Source organism: Nerophis ophidion, linkage group LG23, assembly GCF_033978795.1.
Source record: "Nerophis ophidion isolate RoL-2023_Sa linkage group LG23, RoL_Noph_v1.0, whole genome shotgun sequence".
Taxonomy (NCBI): domain Eukaryota; kingdom Metazoa; phylum Chordata; class Actinopteri; order Syngnathiformes; family Syngnathidae; genus Nerophis; species Nerophis ophidion.
In genome coordinates, this window is record NC_084633.1 from 17,105,743 (window position 1) to 17,128,214 (window position 22,472).

At 43.5% G+C, this 22,472-nt stretch overlaps 1 protein-coding gene across 5 annotated transcripts in view; it reads right to left on the reverse strand.

The window, feature by feature from the left end:
- The window catches only part of tnrc6c1 (trinucleotide repeat containing adaptor 6C1), a 121,331-nt gene that overhangs the window by 35,540 nt on the left and 63,319 nt on the right, over positions 1–22,472 (reverse strand). For 4 of the 5 annotated variants that reach the window (XR_009803915.1, XR_009803916.1, XM_061885035.1 and 1 more), the window contains exons 5-11: positions 7,834–10,335; positions 6,789–6,983; positions 6,369–6,535; positions 6,207–6,284; positions 2,435–2,650; positions 2,026–2,169; positions 1,806–1,925 (exon numbers count right to left, since the gene is read on the reverse strand). Coding sequence is in view for 3 of the 5 variants with exons in the window: in XM_061885035.1 (XP_061741019.1) it covers positions 1,806–1,925; positions 2,026–2,169; positions 2,435–2,650; positions 6,207–6,284; positions 6,369–6,535; positions 6,789–6,983; positions 7,834–10,335 (3,422 nt within the window). In the remaining 2 variants the exon portion in view is untranslated. Of the gene's footprint in view, positions 1–1,805; positions 1,926–2,025; positions 2,170–2,434; positions 2,651–6,206; positions 6,285–6,368; positions 6,536–6,788; positions 6,984–7,833; positions 10,336–12,667; positions 12,808–22,472 lie in introns of those variants that run through there. The other variant, XM_061885036.1, reaches the window with a different exon arrangement.

Consider the following 22,472-nt stretch of genomic DNA (forward strand, 5'->3'; position numbering starts at 1 on the left):
TAACAAGTTAATGGTGATTAATGATAATACAAGCATGTTTAACACACATAGATTCCTTTCTTTCATGAAGACAAGAATATAAGTTGGTGTATTACCTGATTCTGATGACTTGCATTGATTGGAATTAGACAGTGGTGCTGATAACGCGCACATTTTCAAATGGAGGAAAAAAAAGTCCTCCTTTCTGTCCAATACCACATGAAAGTGGTTGGATTTGGCATCTCATTTGTCCAACTTGCATACTCGTTTTTAAACACTTTGTTATGAGAGTAGCATATGTGTGTGGCCCTTTAATGTCCGGCAGCAGGTGAGTGACGTCAGTGAGTGTGCGGGTGGGCAAGCAAGTGAGAAAGCGGTCGCTGAGGGCGGGGGAGAAATACATTGGCATCAAACTCCGTAGCTTGCTAGCTTGTGCACGCTAGCTTTCTGAGACTCTTATTTTGTTAGCACAGGCAGGATGAAACAGGTCTTTTATGGTGAAGACAGGAACTGTGCAGTCGGTCTTTAGAGTTTTGACAGTAGGTACGGAGTCTCTAGAAATAAAATGTGTTTCTCTGCGTCCGCCCTGTTAGTGATTTTTTTCTTAAATATGAGCTCGCAGCAGCCAGCGTCATTTCACAAGATCCTCGGGTGCCGAGAATGTCAAACAACTGACGAAAGTGAAGTCTTGGTATGATTGATGATTGCTCATTTTTATGTATATTTTTTAATGCCTGGCTTGAGATCGACTGACACACCCTCCGAGATCGACCAGTCGATCGCGATCGACGTAATGGGCACCCCTGCTGTAGAGTATTTTTTTATAAGTTCTTAACGAGAGATGTCCGATAATGGCTTTTTTGCCGATATCCAATATTGTCCAACTCTTAACAATCCATCCATCCATTTTTTACCGCTTGATCCCTTTGAGGTCGCGGGTGGCGCTGGTGCTTATCTCAGCTACAATCGGGCGGAAGGCGGTGTACACCCTGGACAAGTCGCCACCTCATCGCAGGTCCAACTCTTAATTACCGATACCGATATCAACCGATACCGATATATACAGTCGTGGAATTAACACATTATTTTGCCTAATTTTGTTGTGATGCCCCGCTGGATGCATTAAACAACGTAACAGGGTTTTCCAAAATAAATCTACTCAAGATATGGAAAAAATGCCAACATGGCACTGCCATATTTATTATTGAACTCACAAAGTGCATTTTTTTTTTGACATGCCTCAAAACAGCAGCTTGGAGTTTGGGACATGCTCTCCCTGAGAGAGCATGAGGAGGTTGAGGTGGGCGGGGTTGGGGTTGAAGAGGGTATCGGGGGGTGTATATTGTAGCGTCCCGGAAGAGTTAGTGCTGCAAGGGGTTCTGGGTATTTGTCCTGTTGTGTATATGTTGTGTTACGGTGTGGATGTTCTCCCGAAATGTGTTTGTCCTTCTTGTTTGGTGTGGGTTCACAGTGTGGCGCATATTTGTAATAGTGATAAAGTTGTTTATACGGCCTCCATCAGTGTGACCTGTATGGCTGTTGACCAAGTATGCGTGGCATTCATGTGACTGGGCCGGCATGCAAAGACAATGCCTTTAAGGTTTATTGGTGCTCTGTTCTTCTCCATACGTCCGTGTACACGGTGGCGTTTGAAAAAGTCATACATTTTACTTCTTTTTTTAAAACCGGTACCGATAATTTTGAGACTGATACCGATAATTTCTAATATTATATTTTAAAGCATTTAAAGCAACATCTCTATTCTTAACTGTAGCATCATTAAACATTCATTACAGGAACACATGCAGCAAATAAAAGTGTCTCACCAGTTGCAGCTGGTAGAGTTGATTCAGAAGGGTCATATGTTGAGGGTTTATTGGTGAGGTTAAAAGTGCAGGATTCAGACCAATGTTTTTTGCTGCAAACTGTAAGAGCTGTGCTTGAACCTGCAAACGTTACACATTTTTGTGTCAAAGTTAGCAGTCCTTAGGGAGCAATTTGCGTGACACATTGTACGCGTGAGCGTAGTGTTTTGTTTGCATGTACCTGAGGGGAGAGAAACTGAGGCACTTGAGCGCGTAGACTAGGCTGAGAAGAGCTGAGAGGCGGCACTGGCGGCTGAGGAGGCGGCTGAGGCATGGCCCGGGCTTGTGCTGCTCCACCACTACCAAACATTCCACCCTGCATTTGCTGGAAAATCAATGACCAATCTTGGTGTCATTCATTTTCAACAATATTAACATCTTAATTAGCGGCATCCTTGATTTAATTCACTCCAAAGCATGATTTTCTCTCATTCATGTGGGCAGATCATTTTGACCAGGTTTACCCTCAGCAGGCTTTTCATTCGTATAATTTCTAAACTCTCTATTGTCTAACATTCCCAGAGACGACAGAAGCACTCTACAAATAATATCGTGGTGGAAGTTATGCCTATCTGGTGAAGTAGACTCACTTTATCCATGAAGGGCGAGCGAGAGTCTGCTGAGGGTTCTTTGGAGAGAAGTGGAGGCCGAGGACAGCTCATGGGTTTGTGTATAAGCCCGTTGTAGTCGTGGCCGGCGATCCCTATCCCCCGCTTGTCTAGTTCTGTCTTCTTCTCCAGCAGGGCACTCATGGCCTGGTCCAGGTTCATGTTGTTGCTCTTCAAAGCCTCCTCTGCCGGATCTCTCTGGCAAGCACATAAGAAAACCATCACCGACTGACCAATGAACAATACCATAGTCTATTTTGTACTTTTTGTGAGACAGCAACAAGAGAAACCCTTCAAAATACACCAAATGTTTACCTTTTTCTTTACTAAACACTCCACGCTCAATATACAAGTTAAATGTCCCCTAATGATTCATACACAAGACGGTGTTGACTTCCGTAGAAAATGTCTACAAAAGACTTGTGTTCTCGAGGTTTATACAGTCCCGGGCAAAAGTTTACATACACTTGTAAAGAACATGATGTCATGTTCTCACTGGACCGGTTCGCAGCCGAGTGTGAAGCGACCGGAATGAGAATCAGCACCTCCAAGTCCGAGTCCATGGTTCTCGCCCGGAAAAGGGTGGAATGCCATCTCCGGGTTGGGGAGGAGACCCTGCCCCAAGTGGAGGAGTTCAAGTACCTAGGAGTCTTGTTCACGAGTGGGGGAAGAGTGGATGGTGAGATCGACAGGCGGATCGGTGCGGCGTCTTCAGTAATGCGGACGTTGTACCGATCCGTTGTGGTGAAGAAGGAGCTGAGCCGGAAGGCAAAGCTCTCAATTTACCGATCGATCTACTTTCCCATCCTCACCTATGGTCATGAGCTTTGGGTCATGACCGGAAGGATAAGATCACGGGTACAATCGGCCCAAATGAGTTTGGGTCTCTCTTTTGGGGCGGCATAGCTCGGTTGGTAGAGTGGCCGTGCCAGCAACTTGAGGGTTGCAGGTTCGATTCCCGCTTCCGCCATCCTAGTCACTGCCGTTGTGTCCTTGGGCAAGACACTTTACCCACCTGCTCCCAGTGCCACCCACACTGGTTTAAATGTAACTTAGATATTGGGTTTCACTCTGTAAAGCGCTTTGAGTCACTAGAGAAAAGCGCTATATAAATATAATTCACTTCACTTCACTTTGTCACTACAGTTCAAAAACCTCACTTTTGGAAAAGACAAACAAAAAAATATGGATGATTATACAAAACCAGTAAAGTTGGCACCTTGTGTAAATGGTAAATAAAAACAAAAAACAATGATTTGCAAATCCTTTTCAACCTATATTCAATTGAATAGACTGCAAAGACAAGATACTTAACGTTCCATTTGGTAAACTTTGATATTTTTTGCATATATTAGCTCATTTGGAATTTGATGCCTGCAACATGTCAAAAAAAGCTGACAAAAGTGGCAAACAAGTCTGTTTCAAGCTCGATTTTAAAGTTATATTATTAGTTTTTAAATATCTGAATGGCCTGGCGCCTTATTATCTACCTGCTTTTACCGTACCAAACCTCACTGATACCGAGGGCCTCTGGCATTAACCATTTATCTTTACCAAATACCAAAAAACAAAGGCTCAAGTGTGGAACAACAGCCTCAGGACTGCAGAGACTTTTGACATAAAAAAAAAAAGTTTAAGGTACACATTTTTAATCAGTTTTTTTACTGATCATGTTAAACTCTTCTTAGGTTTATAATTACCGGTATGTTATTTTGTCTATTTTATATAAATTGCTATTATTCCTACTATAATTTTGTCAATGTTATGTTTTAGTTATTAGTTAATGTATAGTTAGTGACCCGCCCTATCTTGCCTCTCAGGGTTTCCCTGAAATGTATCTGATTCTGGTGCGACACCACAGCTAAATTGAAGCTGCCGCGCCTTAAAAATGAGGATCTTTTTTCACGTTTGTGTTTGGATTTCATTGACTAAATGCGTTTGTTTGGAATCAGCTACTTTGGCAACAGTTGCCGCAACTTTTTTAAATTGATGTGGTGGCGTCATAGTCCTGCAGCTAAATGAGACGACAATTGGATGAATACTCGACGTTGTCTCGCCCACAGATAGTGAGCAAATGAATAAAAGTGATCGAAAGGGGTCGCCGGGCTCCCACATGATAATTGGATGACCTGTCCCTTTTTGGTTGACAGCAAAATGAGAGACTCAGCAATCTGGAAATATAAAACACTGCCAAACTATTTTTCACCTTTCATTCCATTGTTCCTGTGGATATGGAGATATTAATATTTTTTTAAGTGAAGTTTTCCTTGAAAAATCTAGCATGTTTATATTTTTCATCTGTTATTGGAGACTGTACTCATCTTTCAAGAGTAGCTAAAAAAAATAGCGTTCTCTACTTAAAAGACCAGCAACTGTGTTACATTGGACAATAATAACAATTATAAAAATTGAGCAAAACAATTTAACAAAATGGCAATATCAATAATTACTAATAACACATACGTTTTTTTTAAATGTATGTACATTATTTTTAGGATTAAAATATGTATGCGTCATCAAAAATTATGCAAATTCCATTCTATCACATTGACCACGCCCCTAGCCACGCCCCGAACACTGCATGTAGATTTCAAGCGAGGGGAAACCTTGATAACTGATATTTTATTTTACATATATATATAAAAATATGTTTAAACTACTTTTAGATGGAGTTATTTTAGTTATTCTCCAGAGGTGATAGTTTTCCTTAATCCTCAGTGTCATGCCGTGTTTTGTTATTGCCAGTGGAGCTGTTTGTTTTCTTCTCTGATTTATTTTGGTGTAAAACACTTTGTGTTAGCACTCGCTTGTGTACACTAAGTGCTATTTAAATCAAGTTTGACTGATTAATAAATTGATTGACTGCTTATGGCAGGGGTCGGGAACCTTTTTGGCTGAGAGAGCCATGAAAGAAAAAATGTTTCAAAATGTATTTCCGTAAGAGCCATATAACATTTTTCAACACTGAATACAACTAAATTTGTGCATTTTTAAGTATGACCAACATTTGTAGAGTATAATAAGTCTCTTATTCTTTTTCACAACATTGTTATTCTAAAAGTTAACCAATAATAAATATAATACTGCTTACCATTAATGCGACACCTTGAACAGGTGCGGTAGAAAACGGATGGTTGGATTAAAATGCCTTAGAATGTTTTATAATTTGAACGTTATTTTTTAAACTGTGATTACCAGCGGAATTATTCATTACTTATCGTGTTAAGCAATGTCAGCTAAGATTTATCTGAGAGCCAGGCTCTCGAGCCATAGGTTCCCTACCCCTGGTTTAAGCATTCGACACCTTTTTACCTTCACTCTGCCTCCCGCTGTTTCCCACATCTACAAAGCAATTAGCTACCGACTGCCACCTACTGATATGGAAGAGTATTACACGGTTACTCGGCTTAGCTCGGTTAGGAGAGTGGCCGTGCTAGCAACCTGAGGGTTCCAGGTTCGATTCCGGCTTCCGCCATCCTAGTCACTGCCGTTGTGTCCTTGGGCAAGACACTTTACACACTTGCCCCCAGTGCCACCCACACTGGTTTAAATGTAACTTAGATATTGGGTGTCACTTCGTAAAGCGCTTTGAGTCACTAGAGAAAAGCGCTATATAAATATAATTATCTGACAGCCATATGTAGTCATCAAAAGAGCCACATCTGGCTCTAGAGCCATATCTGGCTCTAGAGCCATAGGTTCCCTACCCCTGGTTTATGGTATAGAAATAATACATCTAGTACTACTAACACACCGGGAAACCCATGTCTGTCAGCTGCTTAATGAGACGATTCATAATCCAGGCATCTTCCGGCTTTCCCGGTATCTTCACCTATGGGATAAAAGGATGAAAAACATCAGAAATTCTAATTCTAATTTGTTTTGGTTCAGATTAGTGCCGTAACCTGCTTCTTACCTTTTGTGGGACCTTTTTGGATGTGTTCCCCCATGAGTTGGTGGAGGAGTTGTTCTCCTGAGAGGCTGTGCTATTCCACATTTCTCCCTCCTCGGCATCCCACTGACCTCCTGAAAGCATCATCTCATCACCTCCGCCGCCCCATCCGTCTTGCATAGGTTTGGGGGCTAGATGAGGGCATCAGAGAAATGAGGACGTTAAAAGGGGGGGAAAAAAGTGCTATCACTATCACTGCAGCATATAAAACACAAACGTTTGTTGGCCACTAGGGGTCAGGATAGTTGTGTGAAAAAATTATTTTCCAAGGCTAGACTGATGTGCACCCTTGACTCATCTTGAAAAAATGCTTTAACTCTCAGCAGGAAACCACACCGCACAGGAATTCTGCAGAAATACCTTAATATAATTTTTCGTATTTACCAAGTTTGCACGATGCAGAAGTCATTGCTGGGTTCCCCCTGCTGTAGTTGTCTGAGTTGCCGTCTCCCCAGCCAATGGAGCCCCCAGTTGATTTACCCCAGGCAGATGTCCCCTTGTCCACGCTGACTGGTGAAGGTGTAGTTTCGCCCCATGAGTTTTCAGATTTTGCGTGTGAGCCGGGTCGTTCTCCCCAACCTGGTGGACACAGAAAGACAATGGATTGTACAGAGAGAAGTTTTACTTTTCCTTGGTATTTTAAATCGATAGTTAAGACCATAAACCTAATTATTCCCATCCACGCCGGGAGCTAAAAACCTTTGTTTGGCTTAACGTGGTGGCTAACAGAAGGGGAAGATGGTCGTTTAGGAACTGGCACATTCCTGGTCAGTCTTGGCATGACCAGGAATGCGAAACTGCCAAAAGACCCACTGTCTGTGGGTCTTTTGGCAGTGCCACGCTCAATTTAGTCCTGAAAGAGAGTAAAACCTGAAGGCCGCTCCCAAATGACAGATATGCAACCCTTTTGTGTGAAAGGCAGCGATTAATAGCAGTGATGAACCACACGTTTATGCATCATGCAATTAGCAGAGCCACTATGGAGTCAGCATGCAGGGTCAAGTGTGAAACAGCAGGGGGCAGCTGTGCCAGCACTCTCTCCTTTCAACTGCTGACAGACAACCGACCCGCATAATCACACACTTCCGATTGGTCTCAAACTGTTTGTGGCAGTTTTCTATTTTCATGAGGCACTTTTTGTAAACACCATCCTTGCGCTTCCTTTGGCTACCCCGAAGGTTAGGATATGTAGACGTTCCAAACGCAAGTGTTGTGTAACGAGAGGAGCCTCACAGATTGCACTGCTTTATCTCATTTGGAAAGCTAATTAGATGTAACTCCGAAAAGGGCAAGCAAGGTCAAGATATTAACTTTAAGTAAATCAACAACTTGGAGCTTAACACAGGCCTGTGCTAACTACCTAAACAACTTGGATGTTTGACACATATACTTTAATGGGTTAAAAAAAACTGGGAAAATATTGTCTTACCTTGGGCTAACAGGGGAGCCCGGTTGTGAGATGACCCTGACTGGTGCTGCACAGCATGATCCATGGGCCCACTGGCAGGACCTGGGTTTTGGGAATTTTGGGTGTGATTCTGTAAAGGTGCAGGTGGTCCTTGATAACCGTGATTGTGGGTATTGTGGGGATGACTGCTACTGGTACTCGGTGGGTTATTGCCTCCAGTGGGAGTTTTCGCTTGGGACATCCCAGGATTGTTCCTGTCCCAAAGGTTCACAGATTTTTTGTAGGTGTTAGGATCACCCCAAGCGGCGGTCCCGTCATCAATCTCCATCTTGCGTCGTATCGAGGGCGGAGAGGGTTCTTCCCACCCTGTGGGTTCAGTTGAGGACTCCTGCTTACTGCCGCTCCATCCCCCACCCTGCTTGACAGAGCCAGAGCCACCCCAAGAGCTCATGACCGCTCCGGTGTTACCACTGGGCCCATCCTGAGACTTTCCTGCCCAACCCTGGGAAGGGTCCCTAGGACGCTGGCTAACCGGCTCTCCCCTGCCCCCGTTTCCTCCAGACATTCCTTGCCCTGAAGGAGGCATGCCCCAGCCTCGAGGATTTTCTTTCCAGCCACCTGTTTCTCCCTCCCAGGTGGAGTTGGGTGGATTCTTTTTGCTCTCTTCTGGTTCTCCCCAGTCATTTGCAGAATTGTTCCCACCACTACTGCCCCAACTGCTATGGGATGCTTTGGGTTGCTCTCCCCAACTCTGGGATTGTGGCTTGCTGTGAGAATCATCCCACCCTGTTGACTTCTCTTCTCCCCAAGATTGACCACTATTTTTGGGCATACCAGAGGTAGGCCCTGCTTTTGGTGGATTTCCCCAGCCACCAGGAGCACTTTGGGGCTTAATGTTGTTAGGTGGATCTCCCCAACTACAGTTGGTTTGGTTGGTAGGGGCCATGTTTCCTCCCCAACTAGAAGCTCCCTCAGAAGCAGGCACCTCATTCTTGCTCCCAGAGTCAGTTCTATGAGGAGGACCCATGTTAGTATTGGAGGGCCCCTGGGCATCGATTGGAATAGTTGGAGAGTCCCAGGATTCTGCGCCCATGTCATTCTTGGTTTTAGTATTGTCCATGTCCCAAGATGTGTGCTGACGAACAGGGGTCTGTCCCCAGCCAGTATTACACAACACCCTGGGGTCTAGATCCTGGGCAGGCAAAGGAGGAACGGGAGTTTCTCTGGAAGAATGTTGTTTAGAACTTGGATTTCCTTCCATGCTGTCACTGCTTCCTTCACTGGCACCAGTTGTGCTCACAGCTCTACTCCAAGAACTAGGCTGTGTGTCTTGGGGTGGAGAGCTGGGGCCATCCCAACCTCCTTGGGCCTCCTCAGTGTGCTTCTTGCCCCAGTCACCACTGGACTGTTCACTCCAGCCTCCAGTATTTCCTGAGCCACTTCCTCCATGGCCCCAGCCAGCGTCCCAGCCAGTTAACTCCTTAGATGAAGGTGCCTTTGAGTCACCACTCATACCCCATGCCATTGTATTATCTTCTCCATTCACCTGTTTTCCACCTGATGGCTGTTGACCCACTGAACCCAGGCCTGCAGATGCAGTGCCCCAACCTAGCATGTGGCGTATAGGGCTAGGTTGTTCCTGCTTATTTACGTGATTTGGTCCATCAGTTTTAAGGTTCTGAGGTTCTGAACTGAAAGACACATTTGTGGATGGGGAGGGGTGTGGATCTGATGCATCAGAGGTCACTATACCTCCCCAGGCACTGCCAATACCCGAGGAGTTACTGTTGGTGTTGGCTCCAGTATATGTGCTGGTCTGGGATGGAGGGGGGCCAGTGGGATTACAGAAGTTGGGTGTCGATTGAGGAGGTGAAATGATATTGGCTCCCCCTGAGCTGCCTGCACCCGCGCCACACCCATCATGGCCCAACACAGGCCAGGCGGATGGGTTGGCATTGGGGCTCAAGTTCAAGTTACAGTTGGTGTTGGAGGATGATGAAGAGCTCCATGCTCTGCTGCTGCCTCCTCCTGCTGGACTGTCAGTTTTTCCTTCACTGCCTACTGAAGACTGAGAGGGGCCAGACCCAGAACCCCAGCTTCGATTGGCTGCAACCTGGCTTGAGTGCATGTTGGTTCCAGTATGATTGGCAGGGCTGAGTCCAGTGTTGGCCTTACTGCTTAGGTGGTTGACAGGAAAGTGGCCTGTCTGGCTATTGGCCCCAGTGGCCATACTCGTACTACAATACCAACCACTATTATTACTACTATTACTACAGTTACTAATGGTACTACAAGTGCTACTGCTGCTGGTCAGGTGACCAGGGTCAGTTTTAAAAATGCATCCTCCTTGAGAGGCCTTCTGCCTAAGAGTAATAGAAGGCCAAGCCTTTGTGTCCTTCTGGTCAATGATCAGTTGATCGCCGCAACTTGTATTAGAGGAAGTCGCTGCACTTCTGTCGGCTGGCAGGTGTCCCCAGAGGGGATTATCATACTGATCTCCCAGGCTGCTCTGTGGGGGCAGTTCTGTATGAAAAAAAATAAAAAGCACAGGAAAATGTGCATGAGAAAGATGTCGTCATCACACCCACAGAGAGGCTGAAATACTACGGCAACAAGCAGGGAGATCATTTCTCTTCTTAGCAAGACGTTCTATAAATGAAACAAAAAAACAATCACTCATATCTAGCAATAACACAAGTCAAAAACTGACCAATAAATCACAATACAGGATGTTTATCCAAACATTAGACATTGTGGACAATACATTGCCAGGCATTGTTTTAGGCATTTTCAAGAAAAAAAAGTGCTAAATTGCTTTGATTAGTTTTTTTGTAAACTCCAACTGATTGATTGATTGATACTTTTATTAGTAGATTGCACAGTACAGTACATATTCCGTACAATTGACCACTAAATGGTAACACCCGAATAAGTTTTTCAACTTGTTTAAGTCGGGGTCCACGTTAATCAATTCATGGTACAAATATATACTATCAACATAATACAGTCATCACACAAGTTAATCATCATAGTATGTACATTGAATTATTTACATTATTTACAATCCGGGGGGTGGGTGGGGAGCTTTGGTTGATATCAGAACTTCAGTCATCAACAATTGCATCAACAGAGAAATGTGGACATTGAAACAGTGTAGGTCTTATTTAGTAGGATATGTACAGCCAGTGAGTTCACATAGCATAAGAACAAGTATATACATTAGAAGTACATTTGAGTTGTTTATAATCCGGGGGGATGGGATGTGAATGGAGGAGGGTATTAGTAAAGTGTTGAAGTTGCCTGGAGGTGTTGTTTTAGAGCGGTTTTGAAGGAATATAGAGATGCACTTACTTTTATACCTGTTGGGAGTGCATTCCACATTGATGTGGCATAGAAAGAGAATGAGTTAAGACCTTTGTTAGATCGAAATCTGGGTTTAACGTGGTTTGTGGAGCTCCCCCTGGTGTTGTGGTTATGGCGGTCATTTACGTTAAGGAAGTAGTTTGACATGTACTTCGGTATCAAGGAGGTGTAGCGGATTTTATAGACTAGGCTCAGTGCAAGTTGAACTCACATGTCTCTAATTGCAACAACACAGAGGCACAATTCTCATCAGAAACATCTACGATGACAATGATACACCAAACATCAGATGAGCATGTGTCTAATAGAGCTGTCTTCTGGGTTGTGTTGACAAATGATCACACAAATGCATGGTGAAGCAGGATCAATGACAAACCACAAACCTAACCTCTATCTACCAGACCAGCAAGGCAGTGAAGTGCATTCATTCATCCATTTTCTACCGCTTGTCCTTCTCAGGGTCGCAGGGGGCTGGAGCCTATCCACAGCTACACTCAGACAGAAGGCAGGGTGCACCCTGGGACAAGTCTCCACCTCATCACAGGGCCAACAACGACAGACAGACAACATTCACACTCACATTCACACACTAGGGAGTATTTAGTGTTGTCAACCATCTACCTCTCCCAAGGTGCATGTCTTCGGAGGTGTGAGAAAGCCGGAGGGAACCCACACAGTCACGGGGATAACACGCAAACTCCACACAGAAATACCCCGAGCCTGGGAATCGAACCTAGGACCTTCTTAGTGTGAGTAACAGGAAATAACCAGTGCTCCACCGTGGTGCAGGCAGTGAAGTCATGACCTCCAATTGTCATGACGCAAGTCTGTATCAACACGTTTATCTGCGTGTACAACAGCATCTCAAAGTAATAACCTGGACTATTTTCTTGGAGTCAGCTTCCTGCAGTTGCAATGCTCATTTTGATACAAAAAAATGCTTGTTTTCTAGGTCATGTTCAATGCATTGATCAATCGCACATCAACTGTGGCGACTGTTTACATAGCCCTTTTATAGGTTTAACTTCCATACAAATACTAGCGTTCACAGCAACACGGAAGAAGCAATAACAGAGCATTGGCTTTAATTCCATTTTACTTTGACTGCTTGCAAACTTAAGTAGGGAGAGAGAGAGAAAGCAGCAGCGTCTGAGTGAGGGGGAAAAGAGGGCACTGTGTTTCTGACACACACAGCACAGTCTTTCTGTGGCGTCACTCCACTGAGAGGAGCAGGACCGCCATTTTCTCAGTCCTGAATTTAAGCCAAAAAGGCTCCGAGCTCCCGTCTCTGCCTGCGCCGTGTAAAAAGCATGCATATCCCAGACGCTACGACGTACGCAAAGCTGAATTGCGCGCCCTCGATGTTCTGCAGTTGCAGACTTGTCTTGCTGAAAGTGCGTGCATGCAAGCCGAAAGTACAAAATCAAAACAGTGGAGAAACGGAGGAAGGAAAAGGCGAGAGGGGGGGATCCGACGCGTTTCCATGAAATACCTGTGGAGAGGTGCCTCCCGACCATCCTGCAAAGAGCTAGGTTTTGTGCGACACAGCGACCATCCTTGTCTCAATCTGCTTGGCTCACCAAGCTTCTGAGGCTCCTCTCTGAAATGCTGCCAAGAAGTTGCACAGCTCTTGCGAGGCATGAGACAACCCCCCTCTCCACCCCTCCCCTCCCTTCCCTTCCTCACCCCTTATGCTCCATCCCTCCCACCGATACTGCTTTGGCTGGGTCTCGCCGCCTCAATCTATCGCACCCCCCCAGCTTTATTTATATCATGCTCTATTCCTATCTCGACGGCGGATACTCTCCCCTCAGTGGAAATGCAAGCCCCAAAGAAGGCAGGCTGGGGGAGGGGATGCGAGAGCTGAAGTAATGTGGAGCAGTATTGTTGTGGGTGGCGGACGGAGGGCTACAACTACGCACTTATGCACTCAAACGGAATGAGGCAAAACAAAACAAAGCGGGGCTCTTGGGTCTTTGAACCGTTCACTAAATGCCACTGAATATTTAGGCAAGACCACTCCATGTGCAATGAGGACCCTTCCCACATTAGAAAGCCTCTTAATTAGCACACAATTAGGAATCACAAACGAATCCATCATGGTAACCACGAAGTGCAGGCTTCATAAGCAGATAGGGTCAAGCTAACATGAATCGGGTCCCGGGGCTGCAGAATCTTGACATCTAAAGTGTCAACAGAGGAAGGCACGTTGTGAATTAACAGAAGCAATACAAGGTGGGCTGGATGGGCCTCAGATCCTTGGATGAAGGCTGGTATTGTTTACAAAGAGATACCAGTGCTGAAGCAACATAACGGAATAAGTTAAGGTTTGGTGAGGACAATGCTTTCACGGTGTAAGTTTTTCACACTATGCCTCATCGTTTTTCTTCGTGAAGCTTTTATAAGCAAGAAAGAAAACTGCAGTCCAAGTCCACTCAGACAGTTATGAGCACCAAATGTGAGAACAATATTTGATATGTTAAAAAAAAAAAAAAAGGCTTCATCACACATCTTTAGAAATATCTAGGACAGGGGTCGGCAACCAAAAATGTTGAAAGAGACATCCATCCATCCATCCATCATCTTCCGCTTATCCGAGGTCGGGTCGCGGGGGCAACAGCCTAAGCAGGGAAACCCAGACTTCCCTCTCCCCAGCCACTTCGTCTAGCTCTTCCCGGGGGATCCCGAGGCGTTCCCAGGCCAGCCGGGAGACATAGTCTTCCCAACGTGTCCTGGGTCTTCCCCGTGGCCTCCTACCGGTTGGACGTGCCCTAAACACCTCCCTAGGGAGGCGTTCGGGTGGCATCCTGACCAGATGCCCGAACCACCTCATCTGGCTCCTCTCGATGTGAAGGAGCAGCGGCTTTACTTTGAGTTCCTCCCGGATGGCAGAGCTTCTCACCCTATCTCTAAGGGAGAGACAGGAAACTCATTTCGGCCGCTTGTACCCGTGATCTTATCCTTTCGGTCATGACCCAAAGCTCATGACCATAGGTGAGGATGGGAACGTATATCGACCGGTAAATTGAGAGCTTTGCCTTCCGGCTCAGCTCCTTCTTCACCGCAACGGATCGGTACAACGTCCGCATTACTGAAGACGCCGCACCGATCCGCCTGTCGATCTCACCATCCACTCTTCCCTCACTCGTGAACAAGACTCCTAGGTACTTGAACTCCTCCACTTGGGGCAGGGTCTCCTCCTCAACCCGGAGATGGCACTCCACCCTTTTCCGGGCGAGAACCATGGACTCGGACTTGGAGGTGCTGATTATCATTCCGGTCGCTTCACACTCGGCTGCGAACCGATCCAGCGAGAGCTGAAGATCCCGGTCAGATGAAGCCATCAGGACCACATCATCTGCAAAAAGCAGAGACCTAATCCTGCGGTCACCAAACCGGAACCCCTCAACGCCTTGACTGCGCCTAGAAATTCTGTCCATAAAAGTTATGAACAGAATCGGTGACAAAGGACAGCCTTGGCGGAGTCCAACCCTCACTGGAAATGTGTTCGACTTACTGCCGGCAATGCGAACCAAGCTCTGGCACTGATCGTACAGGGAGCGGACCGCCACAATAAGACATGAAAGAGACATATTGGACCAAAAACGCCAGCATATAAACCCAATTCTTCAGAGTTTGCACTGGCTCCCTGTTCATTTTAGAATTGATTTTAAAACATTGCTGTTTGTTTTTAAATCTTTACATGGACTGGCACCTCAATATATCTCGAGACCTTATCCAAATTTACATTCCTGCGCGCGCTCTGAGGTCCGAGAGCCAGTTCCAGCTCGTGGTGCCCAAGACCAGACTTAAGACCAGGGGAGACAGGACCTTCTCTGTGGTCGGCCCTAAGCTCTGGAACACTCTGCCCCTCCATGTTCGAACTGCTTCCACAGCGGAGTGTTTTAAGTCTCGTTTTAAGACCCACTTTTATTCTTTGGCTTTTTAACACTACGTGAGTTGTGTGGTCCTCTGTCCTCTGTTGTCCTCTGTGTTTTTTATACACTTTTATTTTTATTTTACTGTTTTAATTGATTTTACCCTTTAAAATAGTTTTTAATCATATTTGTTTTTATATTGTTTTTATTTTTATTCATTTTTTGTTTTATTCAGTCATTGGTGGAGCATAATATTGTTTTTAACATGGCTGTGCAGCACTTTGGAAACGTTATTGTTGTTTAAATGTGCTATATAAATAAAGTGGATTGGATTGGATTGAAAAATACAACAAAAAAAATCTGTCTGGTGCCGCAAAAAATGAAAAGCCGTATATAATTGTTATAATGAAGGCAACACATGACGTAAGTGTCTGTATTAGCTATATTAGCCTACTATCAAAATGACTGTGTCGCAGGCTGACAAAATCTTGGTTGACAGAAATGTTGAAATATAATATTCATCGTAACCATTTTTACAAAATTGGAAAACATTAGTAAACCAGAGGCTTCTTAGAGGGTGAGATAATATTTAGATATTACTGGCTTAGAATGGCCAAATTAAAGAAAATGGCGGGCTGTCTTCTCCGAATGGATTTATAAAAACATATGCAAGCTGGGTAATGTTTGCTGTGGTCTGGAACAACATGGTACACATACAACTATCAGAAATGCAGCCAATATTACGTACCGATAATATGTCACGAGAAATGCAGATATAAATTAAATACACAGAGGACGTAGGAAATTAAATGAGCTCAAATATACCTGCAAGTGAGGCATAATGATGCAACATGTACATAAAGCCATCTTACATAGCATGTTAGCATTGGTTCACTTGAAGTCATGCACTGACCACATATGCCTGATTAGCACTCCACACAAGTCAAAAACATCAACAAAGCTCACATTTGTGCATTCACACACAGCATAAATAGTTTGGTGGACAAAATAAGACAAATAAAGAGCGGCATAAAACAAGAAAATTGTACATGTAAACAAACTCTGGTGAGTTCAAGGACTGCCAAAATTAGTAGGACAAAACGGCACTCGCCAAATACTCTCATCAGAAAAGTATGTTTAATATAAATAGTGGGACTGTCCTCCTCGAAAAACCCTATTAAAACAAAAATATATTTTTCCCCATTTTTTTCTATTTTCATACATTTTTTAAAAGCTCCAGGGAGCCACTAAGGAGGCAGGAAAGTGCCGCAGGTTGCAGACCCCTGATCTAGGAGCTCTGCCAACTATCCATCAGTCGAATTGGCGAACCTAGCACAACCATGGCTGAAATAGTTATTGTATGCTAGTGTTTGACGTTTGTGTCCTTCTGTCCCACTCCATGTTGCACAGGAGCAGAGTTAAAGTACGTATATACAGTCGTGCTCATATGTTTACATACACTTGTAAAGAAGTGAGGTTAATTATATTTATATAGCGCTTTTCTCTAGTGACTCAAAGCACTTTATATAGTGAAACCGATTATCTAAGTTACATTTAAACCAGTGTGGGTGGCACTGGGAGCAGGTTGGTAAAGTGTCTTGCCCAAGGACACAACGGCAGTAACTAGGATGGCAGAAGCGGGGATCGAACCTGGAACCCTCAAGTTGCTGGAACGGCCACTCTACCAACCGAGCTGAACCGCATGTCATGGCTGTCTTGAGTTTCCAATCATTTCTACAACTTATTTTTTTGTGATAGAGTGATTGGAGCACATATGGTTGGTCACAAAAAACATTCATAAAGTTTGGTTCTTTTATGAAAATGTGAGCAAACGTGCTGGGTCAAAAGTATACATACAACAATGTTAATATTTGCTTACATGTCCCTTGGCAAGTTTCACTGCAATAAGGCTCTTTTGGTAGCCATCCACAAGCTTCTGCTTGAGTTTTTGACTATCCTTTTGACACAATTGGTGCAGTTCAGCTAATTTGTTGTTTTTTTACATTGACTTGTTTCTTCAGCATTGTCCACAAGTTTAAGTCAGGACTTTGGGAAGGCCATTCTAAAACCTTCATTCTAGCCTGATTTAGCCATGCCTTTACCACTTTTGACATGTGTTTGAGGTCATTGTCCAGTCGGAACACCAAACTGAGCCCAAGACCCAACCTCTGGGCTGATGATTTTAGGTTGTCCTGAAGAATTTGGAGGTAACCCTCCTTTTTCATTGTCCCATTTACAGTACTCTCTAATAAAGCACCGGTTTCATTAGCAGCAAAACAGGCACAGAGCCTAATACTACCACCACCACCATGCTTGACTGTAGGATGGTGTTCCTGGGATTAAAGGCTTTACCTTCTCTCCTCCAAACATATTGCTGGGTATTGTGGCCAAACAGCTCAATTTGTGTTACATCTGACCACAGAACTTTCCTCCACAATGTCTTATCTTTGTCCATGTGATGTCAGAAGAAACAAAAATGTAGCTGTGTTTTCACAAGTGTATGTAAACTTTTGATCACAACTTTATGTAAAAAGTGGATAATGTGTATAGTAGGGCTTATTGGAGAAACAAACTGTTGGTGCCAGGAGTGAACAGACACAGCTTATTAGCATGAAATGCTAAAGATACACAAATCAGCATGTTCCCAGTAGTACTTACTCAATTTAAAATACTCTAAATTAGGGCTTGGTGATATATCTGTGCGTTATAGAAAATGACTATATCGTGATATTGGAGTATACGTTCTCACACAGTTGCTTTTAGCTGCGGGCATTACACCACAGGCTCTTCTCACTCTTTCTTGTCTGTCTCCACAGAGACATAAAACAAGTGCACCTTCTTACATACGTCACATACTGTCGCAACGTCATACGCCCTTGCGGAGCAGACCAGTAGCGACATGGTAAAGTTAGCTTTGATGCTAGCGGTGTGGTAACAAATGAAGGAATCATTAATTCCAAAGAAAAACAGCAGGAAGTCCATCGTCTGGCGGTGGTTTGGCTTCAAGCGGGAAGATGTTTCAAAAAGTAGCAGCACCTCTAATGTGTAGCACCATTTGAAAAGTCACCCGCTAGAGAATGAATAGCGCTTGAAACTCCACATGTCAACATCTCCGGCCGGTGCCACACCAACAAAATGTAAAAACAACCATTTCAAGGTCAACATTGTATGAAAAAAAATAGTCAACAACAGAAGGAGATAACGTCTGCAGAAACCTACAACATAGTGAAGGACATACAGTATTTGGTTTCCTATTATGCAGCTCATTTTTATTTGATATTTATTGAAACATCTTGTGTGACATCATGCACAAAAGTGCACTTTATATGTTTTAAACTATTGTAGTGGTGTTCTACTGTATACAAAAAGTGCACTTTAATTTAGTGTTGTTTTGATATGTCATCTTAGTGACATCATGCACAAAAGTGCACTCACAGCTTGTTTTCAAATGTCTCTTACAATCTTGCACTTTCTGTTTTGGAATTTACATCAACATTTGTGCCACTGCTTAATAAATGTTTAATAAATACAGTTTTGGTAAATTGACTTAGTTGTGATTTCCCTCTCTGCATGAAAGTTTAAAATGAGCATATATTAATAAAGTATGAACAAGAATGTTTTGATGTAGACACATAGAATCATCATACTGCTGTGATTATATGCATCAAGTTTTCATTCAAGGCTAAGGCAAAATATGGAGATATATATCGTGTATCGTGACATGCCCTAAAAATATCGACATATTAAAAAAAGGCCATATCGCTCAGCCCTACCTATAGCCACGTATTTTGTCCACGATCTTAGCGGTCCTCCTGTGCGACCCATTTACAAACCGTTACCAAAACAATACAGTTTGTGGGAATACACCCCTCATCTGTTAAATTCATTCTCTCCTCTTTGGCCTCATCTACCCTCACCATCCAAAGCATGAAAGTTTAAAATGAGCATATATTAATAAAGTATGAACAAGAATGTTTTGATGTAGACACATAGAATCATCATACTGCTGTGATTATATGCATCAAGTGTTCATTCAAGGCTAATGCAAAATATCGAAATATATGTCGTGTATCGCGACATGGCCTAAAAATACAGATATTAATAAAAGGCCATATCGCCCAGCCATAGTCTAAATTTTTGCATCAATGCAAACAATTAACAATGCTATCATAACCCATAAAATAAATGAAAAACTGTAGAATATTGGACATTTACTACAGTGTATGTGGGCTTGTGGTCAAGACAGATCGATAGGAAAAGACAGCGATGGCAGAAAATGAAGTCAGAGAGATGCTTGTTGAGTGATGGAAGGAGGAAGTAATCTGGCAGGGATGTGGTAGGGGGCCTCAGCTGGACTGATCCAGGCTTAATGAAGTCCCCTAGGGACAACGGAGACCGGATGGTTCAGGGCTGACAGTGCACGCTGCCAACCAGAAGAACAAGCCCTCTGACAAACACAAACACGCCCCTACAGACATCGTAGTTTTCATCAAGTGTATTAGGAAATCCCCTAAAATTCAAAAGAGACCTAACAATGGGGAGAGAAACGAGCATCTCCGTAAAAGCTGCCATATAAAACTCTTATGAGAACACAACACATCCCATTCAGCAGTATAATGCTGCAAGCATTAAGCATCATTTCTGACTAATCGCTAAACAACTAAATTGATTGATTTTTGAAAGGCTGCCAGTGGGACGCAGCAGGGTTGCATTTTCTAAAGTTCACATGCATGTTGTCATGTTTTCCACTTAGCCCCTCCTCCTACCCTGAAAGGATAAACCAGGTCAAGGGCTTTCTCCAAACATGCCAGTCTTTAAATAGCTCCCTCTCACATGCCTCCTTGCCATGAAAGAGCCTTGGGATACCGCATGCATGCCAGAGGGAACGGCAACACAGGGAGAGCGTTAAATAATGGGAAATACATTGCTGACAGACACACATGTAGTGCGGACTAATCCCAGCTGCCTCAGGCTAGCTACATGCAGGCTGTGATGTTAGTAACAACGGAGGCGGAGGTGCATGAACGCTTATGGAGCAGAAAATGTGATGGAAGGAAATAAAACACCGGGGATTTGCGCTCAAAGGAGAGTTGATGTTTAATCAAATCACACAAGCTCTAAAAGGGAATCCCTAACACACTTTCAATGCATCATCAGCTGAGCACATCAAGTCTATCCCGTGCACAGGCTTCCCATTTTTGTCAGTATTCCCTTTTAACGAGCAAGCAGGCCGATGCTGTGTACTGGCTTGTGATAATCAGCCTTACTTTTCAAAAGAGCCAGCTTGTGACTGCACAATGAATTAAACAAATATTTTTATTGGTTGCAACTATTTTTTTTTTCTTAGTTGCAAATATTTTTGGGGTTGCAAATTCTTTGGGTGGCTACAAATATTTTTGGGTTACAATAATTTTTTGGGATGCAAATATTTTTTGGATGGTGAGGGTAGATGAGGCCAAAGAGGAGAGAATGAATTTAACAGATGAGGGGTGTATTCCCACAAACTGTATTGTTTTGGTAACGGTTTGTAAATGGGTCGCACAGGAGGACCGCTAAGATCGTGGACAAAATACGTGGCTATAGGTAGGGCTGGGCGATATGGCCTTTTTTTAATATCTTGATATTTTTAGGCCATGTCACGATACACGATATATATCTCCATATTTTGCCTTAGCCTTGAATGAACACTTGATGCATATAATCACAGCAGTATGATGATTCTATGTGTCTACATTAAAACATTCTTCTTCATACTGCATTAATATATGCTTATTTTTTTAACTTTCATGCAGAGTGGGAAATCAAAACTAAGTCAATTTACCAAAACTGTATTTATTAAACAGTTACTAAGCAGTGGCACAAACATTCATGTCATTTCAAAACAGAAAGTGCAAGATTGTCAGAGACATTTTAAAACAAGCTATAAGTGCACTTTTGTGAATGATGTCACCAAGATGACATATCAAAACAACACTAAATCGGCTCTGATTACTGCTTTGCACACTCTTGGCATTCTCTCGATGAGCTTTAAGCACACCTGTGAAGTGAAAACCATTTCAGGTGACTACCTCTTGTAGCTCATCGAGAGAATGCCAAGAGTGCGCAAAAAAGATCAAAGGGTGGCTATTTTGAAGGAATTACAAACTACATACAGGTTTTGGAGCAATATATATTACCATCCAAGCAACGTTATCATGGACGCCCCTGCTTATTTCAGCAAGACAATGCCAAGCCACGTGTCACAACAGCGTGGCTTCAGAGTAAAAGAGTGCGGGTACTAGACTGGCCTGCCCGTAGTCCAGACTTGTCTCCCATTGAAAATGTGTGGTGCATTATGAAGCCTAAAATACCACAACCGAGACCCCGGACTGTTGAACAACTTAAGCTCTACATCAAGCAAGAATGGGAAATAATTCCACCTGAAAAGATTTTAAACATGGTCTCCTCAGTTTCCAAACATTTACTGAGTGTTGTTATAAGGAAAGGCCATGTAACACAGTGGTAACAATGCCCCTGCAATGTGTTGCTGCCACTAAATTCTAAATTAATGATTATTTGCAGAAAAAAAAAAAAAAGTTTCACAGTTCCAACATTAAATATCTTGTCTTTGCAGTCTTTGCTGATTATCGGTCCTGCTAGACACCGACCTCTATTTAATAATACAACTTTAACATTTGACAACCAAATAATAAAACAAGGTGACTCGGTAAAAAATCTGGGTATTATCTTCGACCCAACTTGCTCCTTTGAGTCACACATTGAAAGCGTTACTAAAACGGCCTTCTTTCATCTCCGTAATATCGCTAAAATTCGCTCCATTTTGTCCACTAAAGACGTCGAGATCATTATCAATGCTTTTGTTACGTCTCGCCTCGATTACTGTAACGTATTATTTTCGGGTCTCCCCATGTCTAGCATTAAAAGATTACAGTTGGTACAAAATGCGGCTGCTAGACTTTTGACAAGAACAAGAAAGTTTGATCACATTACGCCTGTACTGGCTCACCTGCACTGGCTTCCTGTGCACTTAAGATGTGACTTTAAGGTTTTACTACTTACGTATAAAATACTACACGGTCTAGCTCCATCCTATCTTGCCGATTGTATTGTACCATATGTCCCGGCAAGAAATTTGCGTTCAAAAGACTGCAGCTTATTAGTGATTCCTAAAGCCCCAAAAAAAAGTCTGCGGGCTATAGAGTGTTTTCCGTTCGGGCTCCAGTACTCTGGAATGCCCTCCCGGTAACAGTTCGAGATGCTACCTCAGTAGAAGCATTTAAGTCTCACCTTAAAACTCATCTGTATACTCTAGCCTTTAAATAGACCTCCTTTTTAGACCAGTTGATCTGCCGCTTCTTTTCTTTTTTCTCCTATGTGGAGGGGGTCCGGTCCGATGACCATGGATGAAGTACTGGCTGT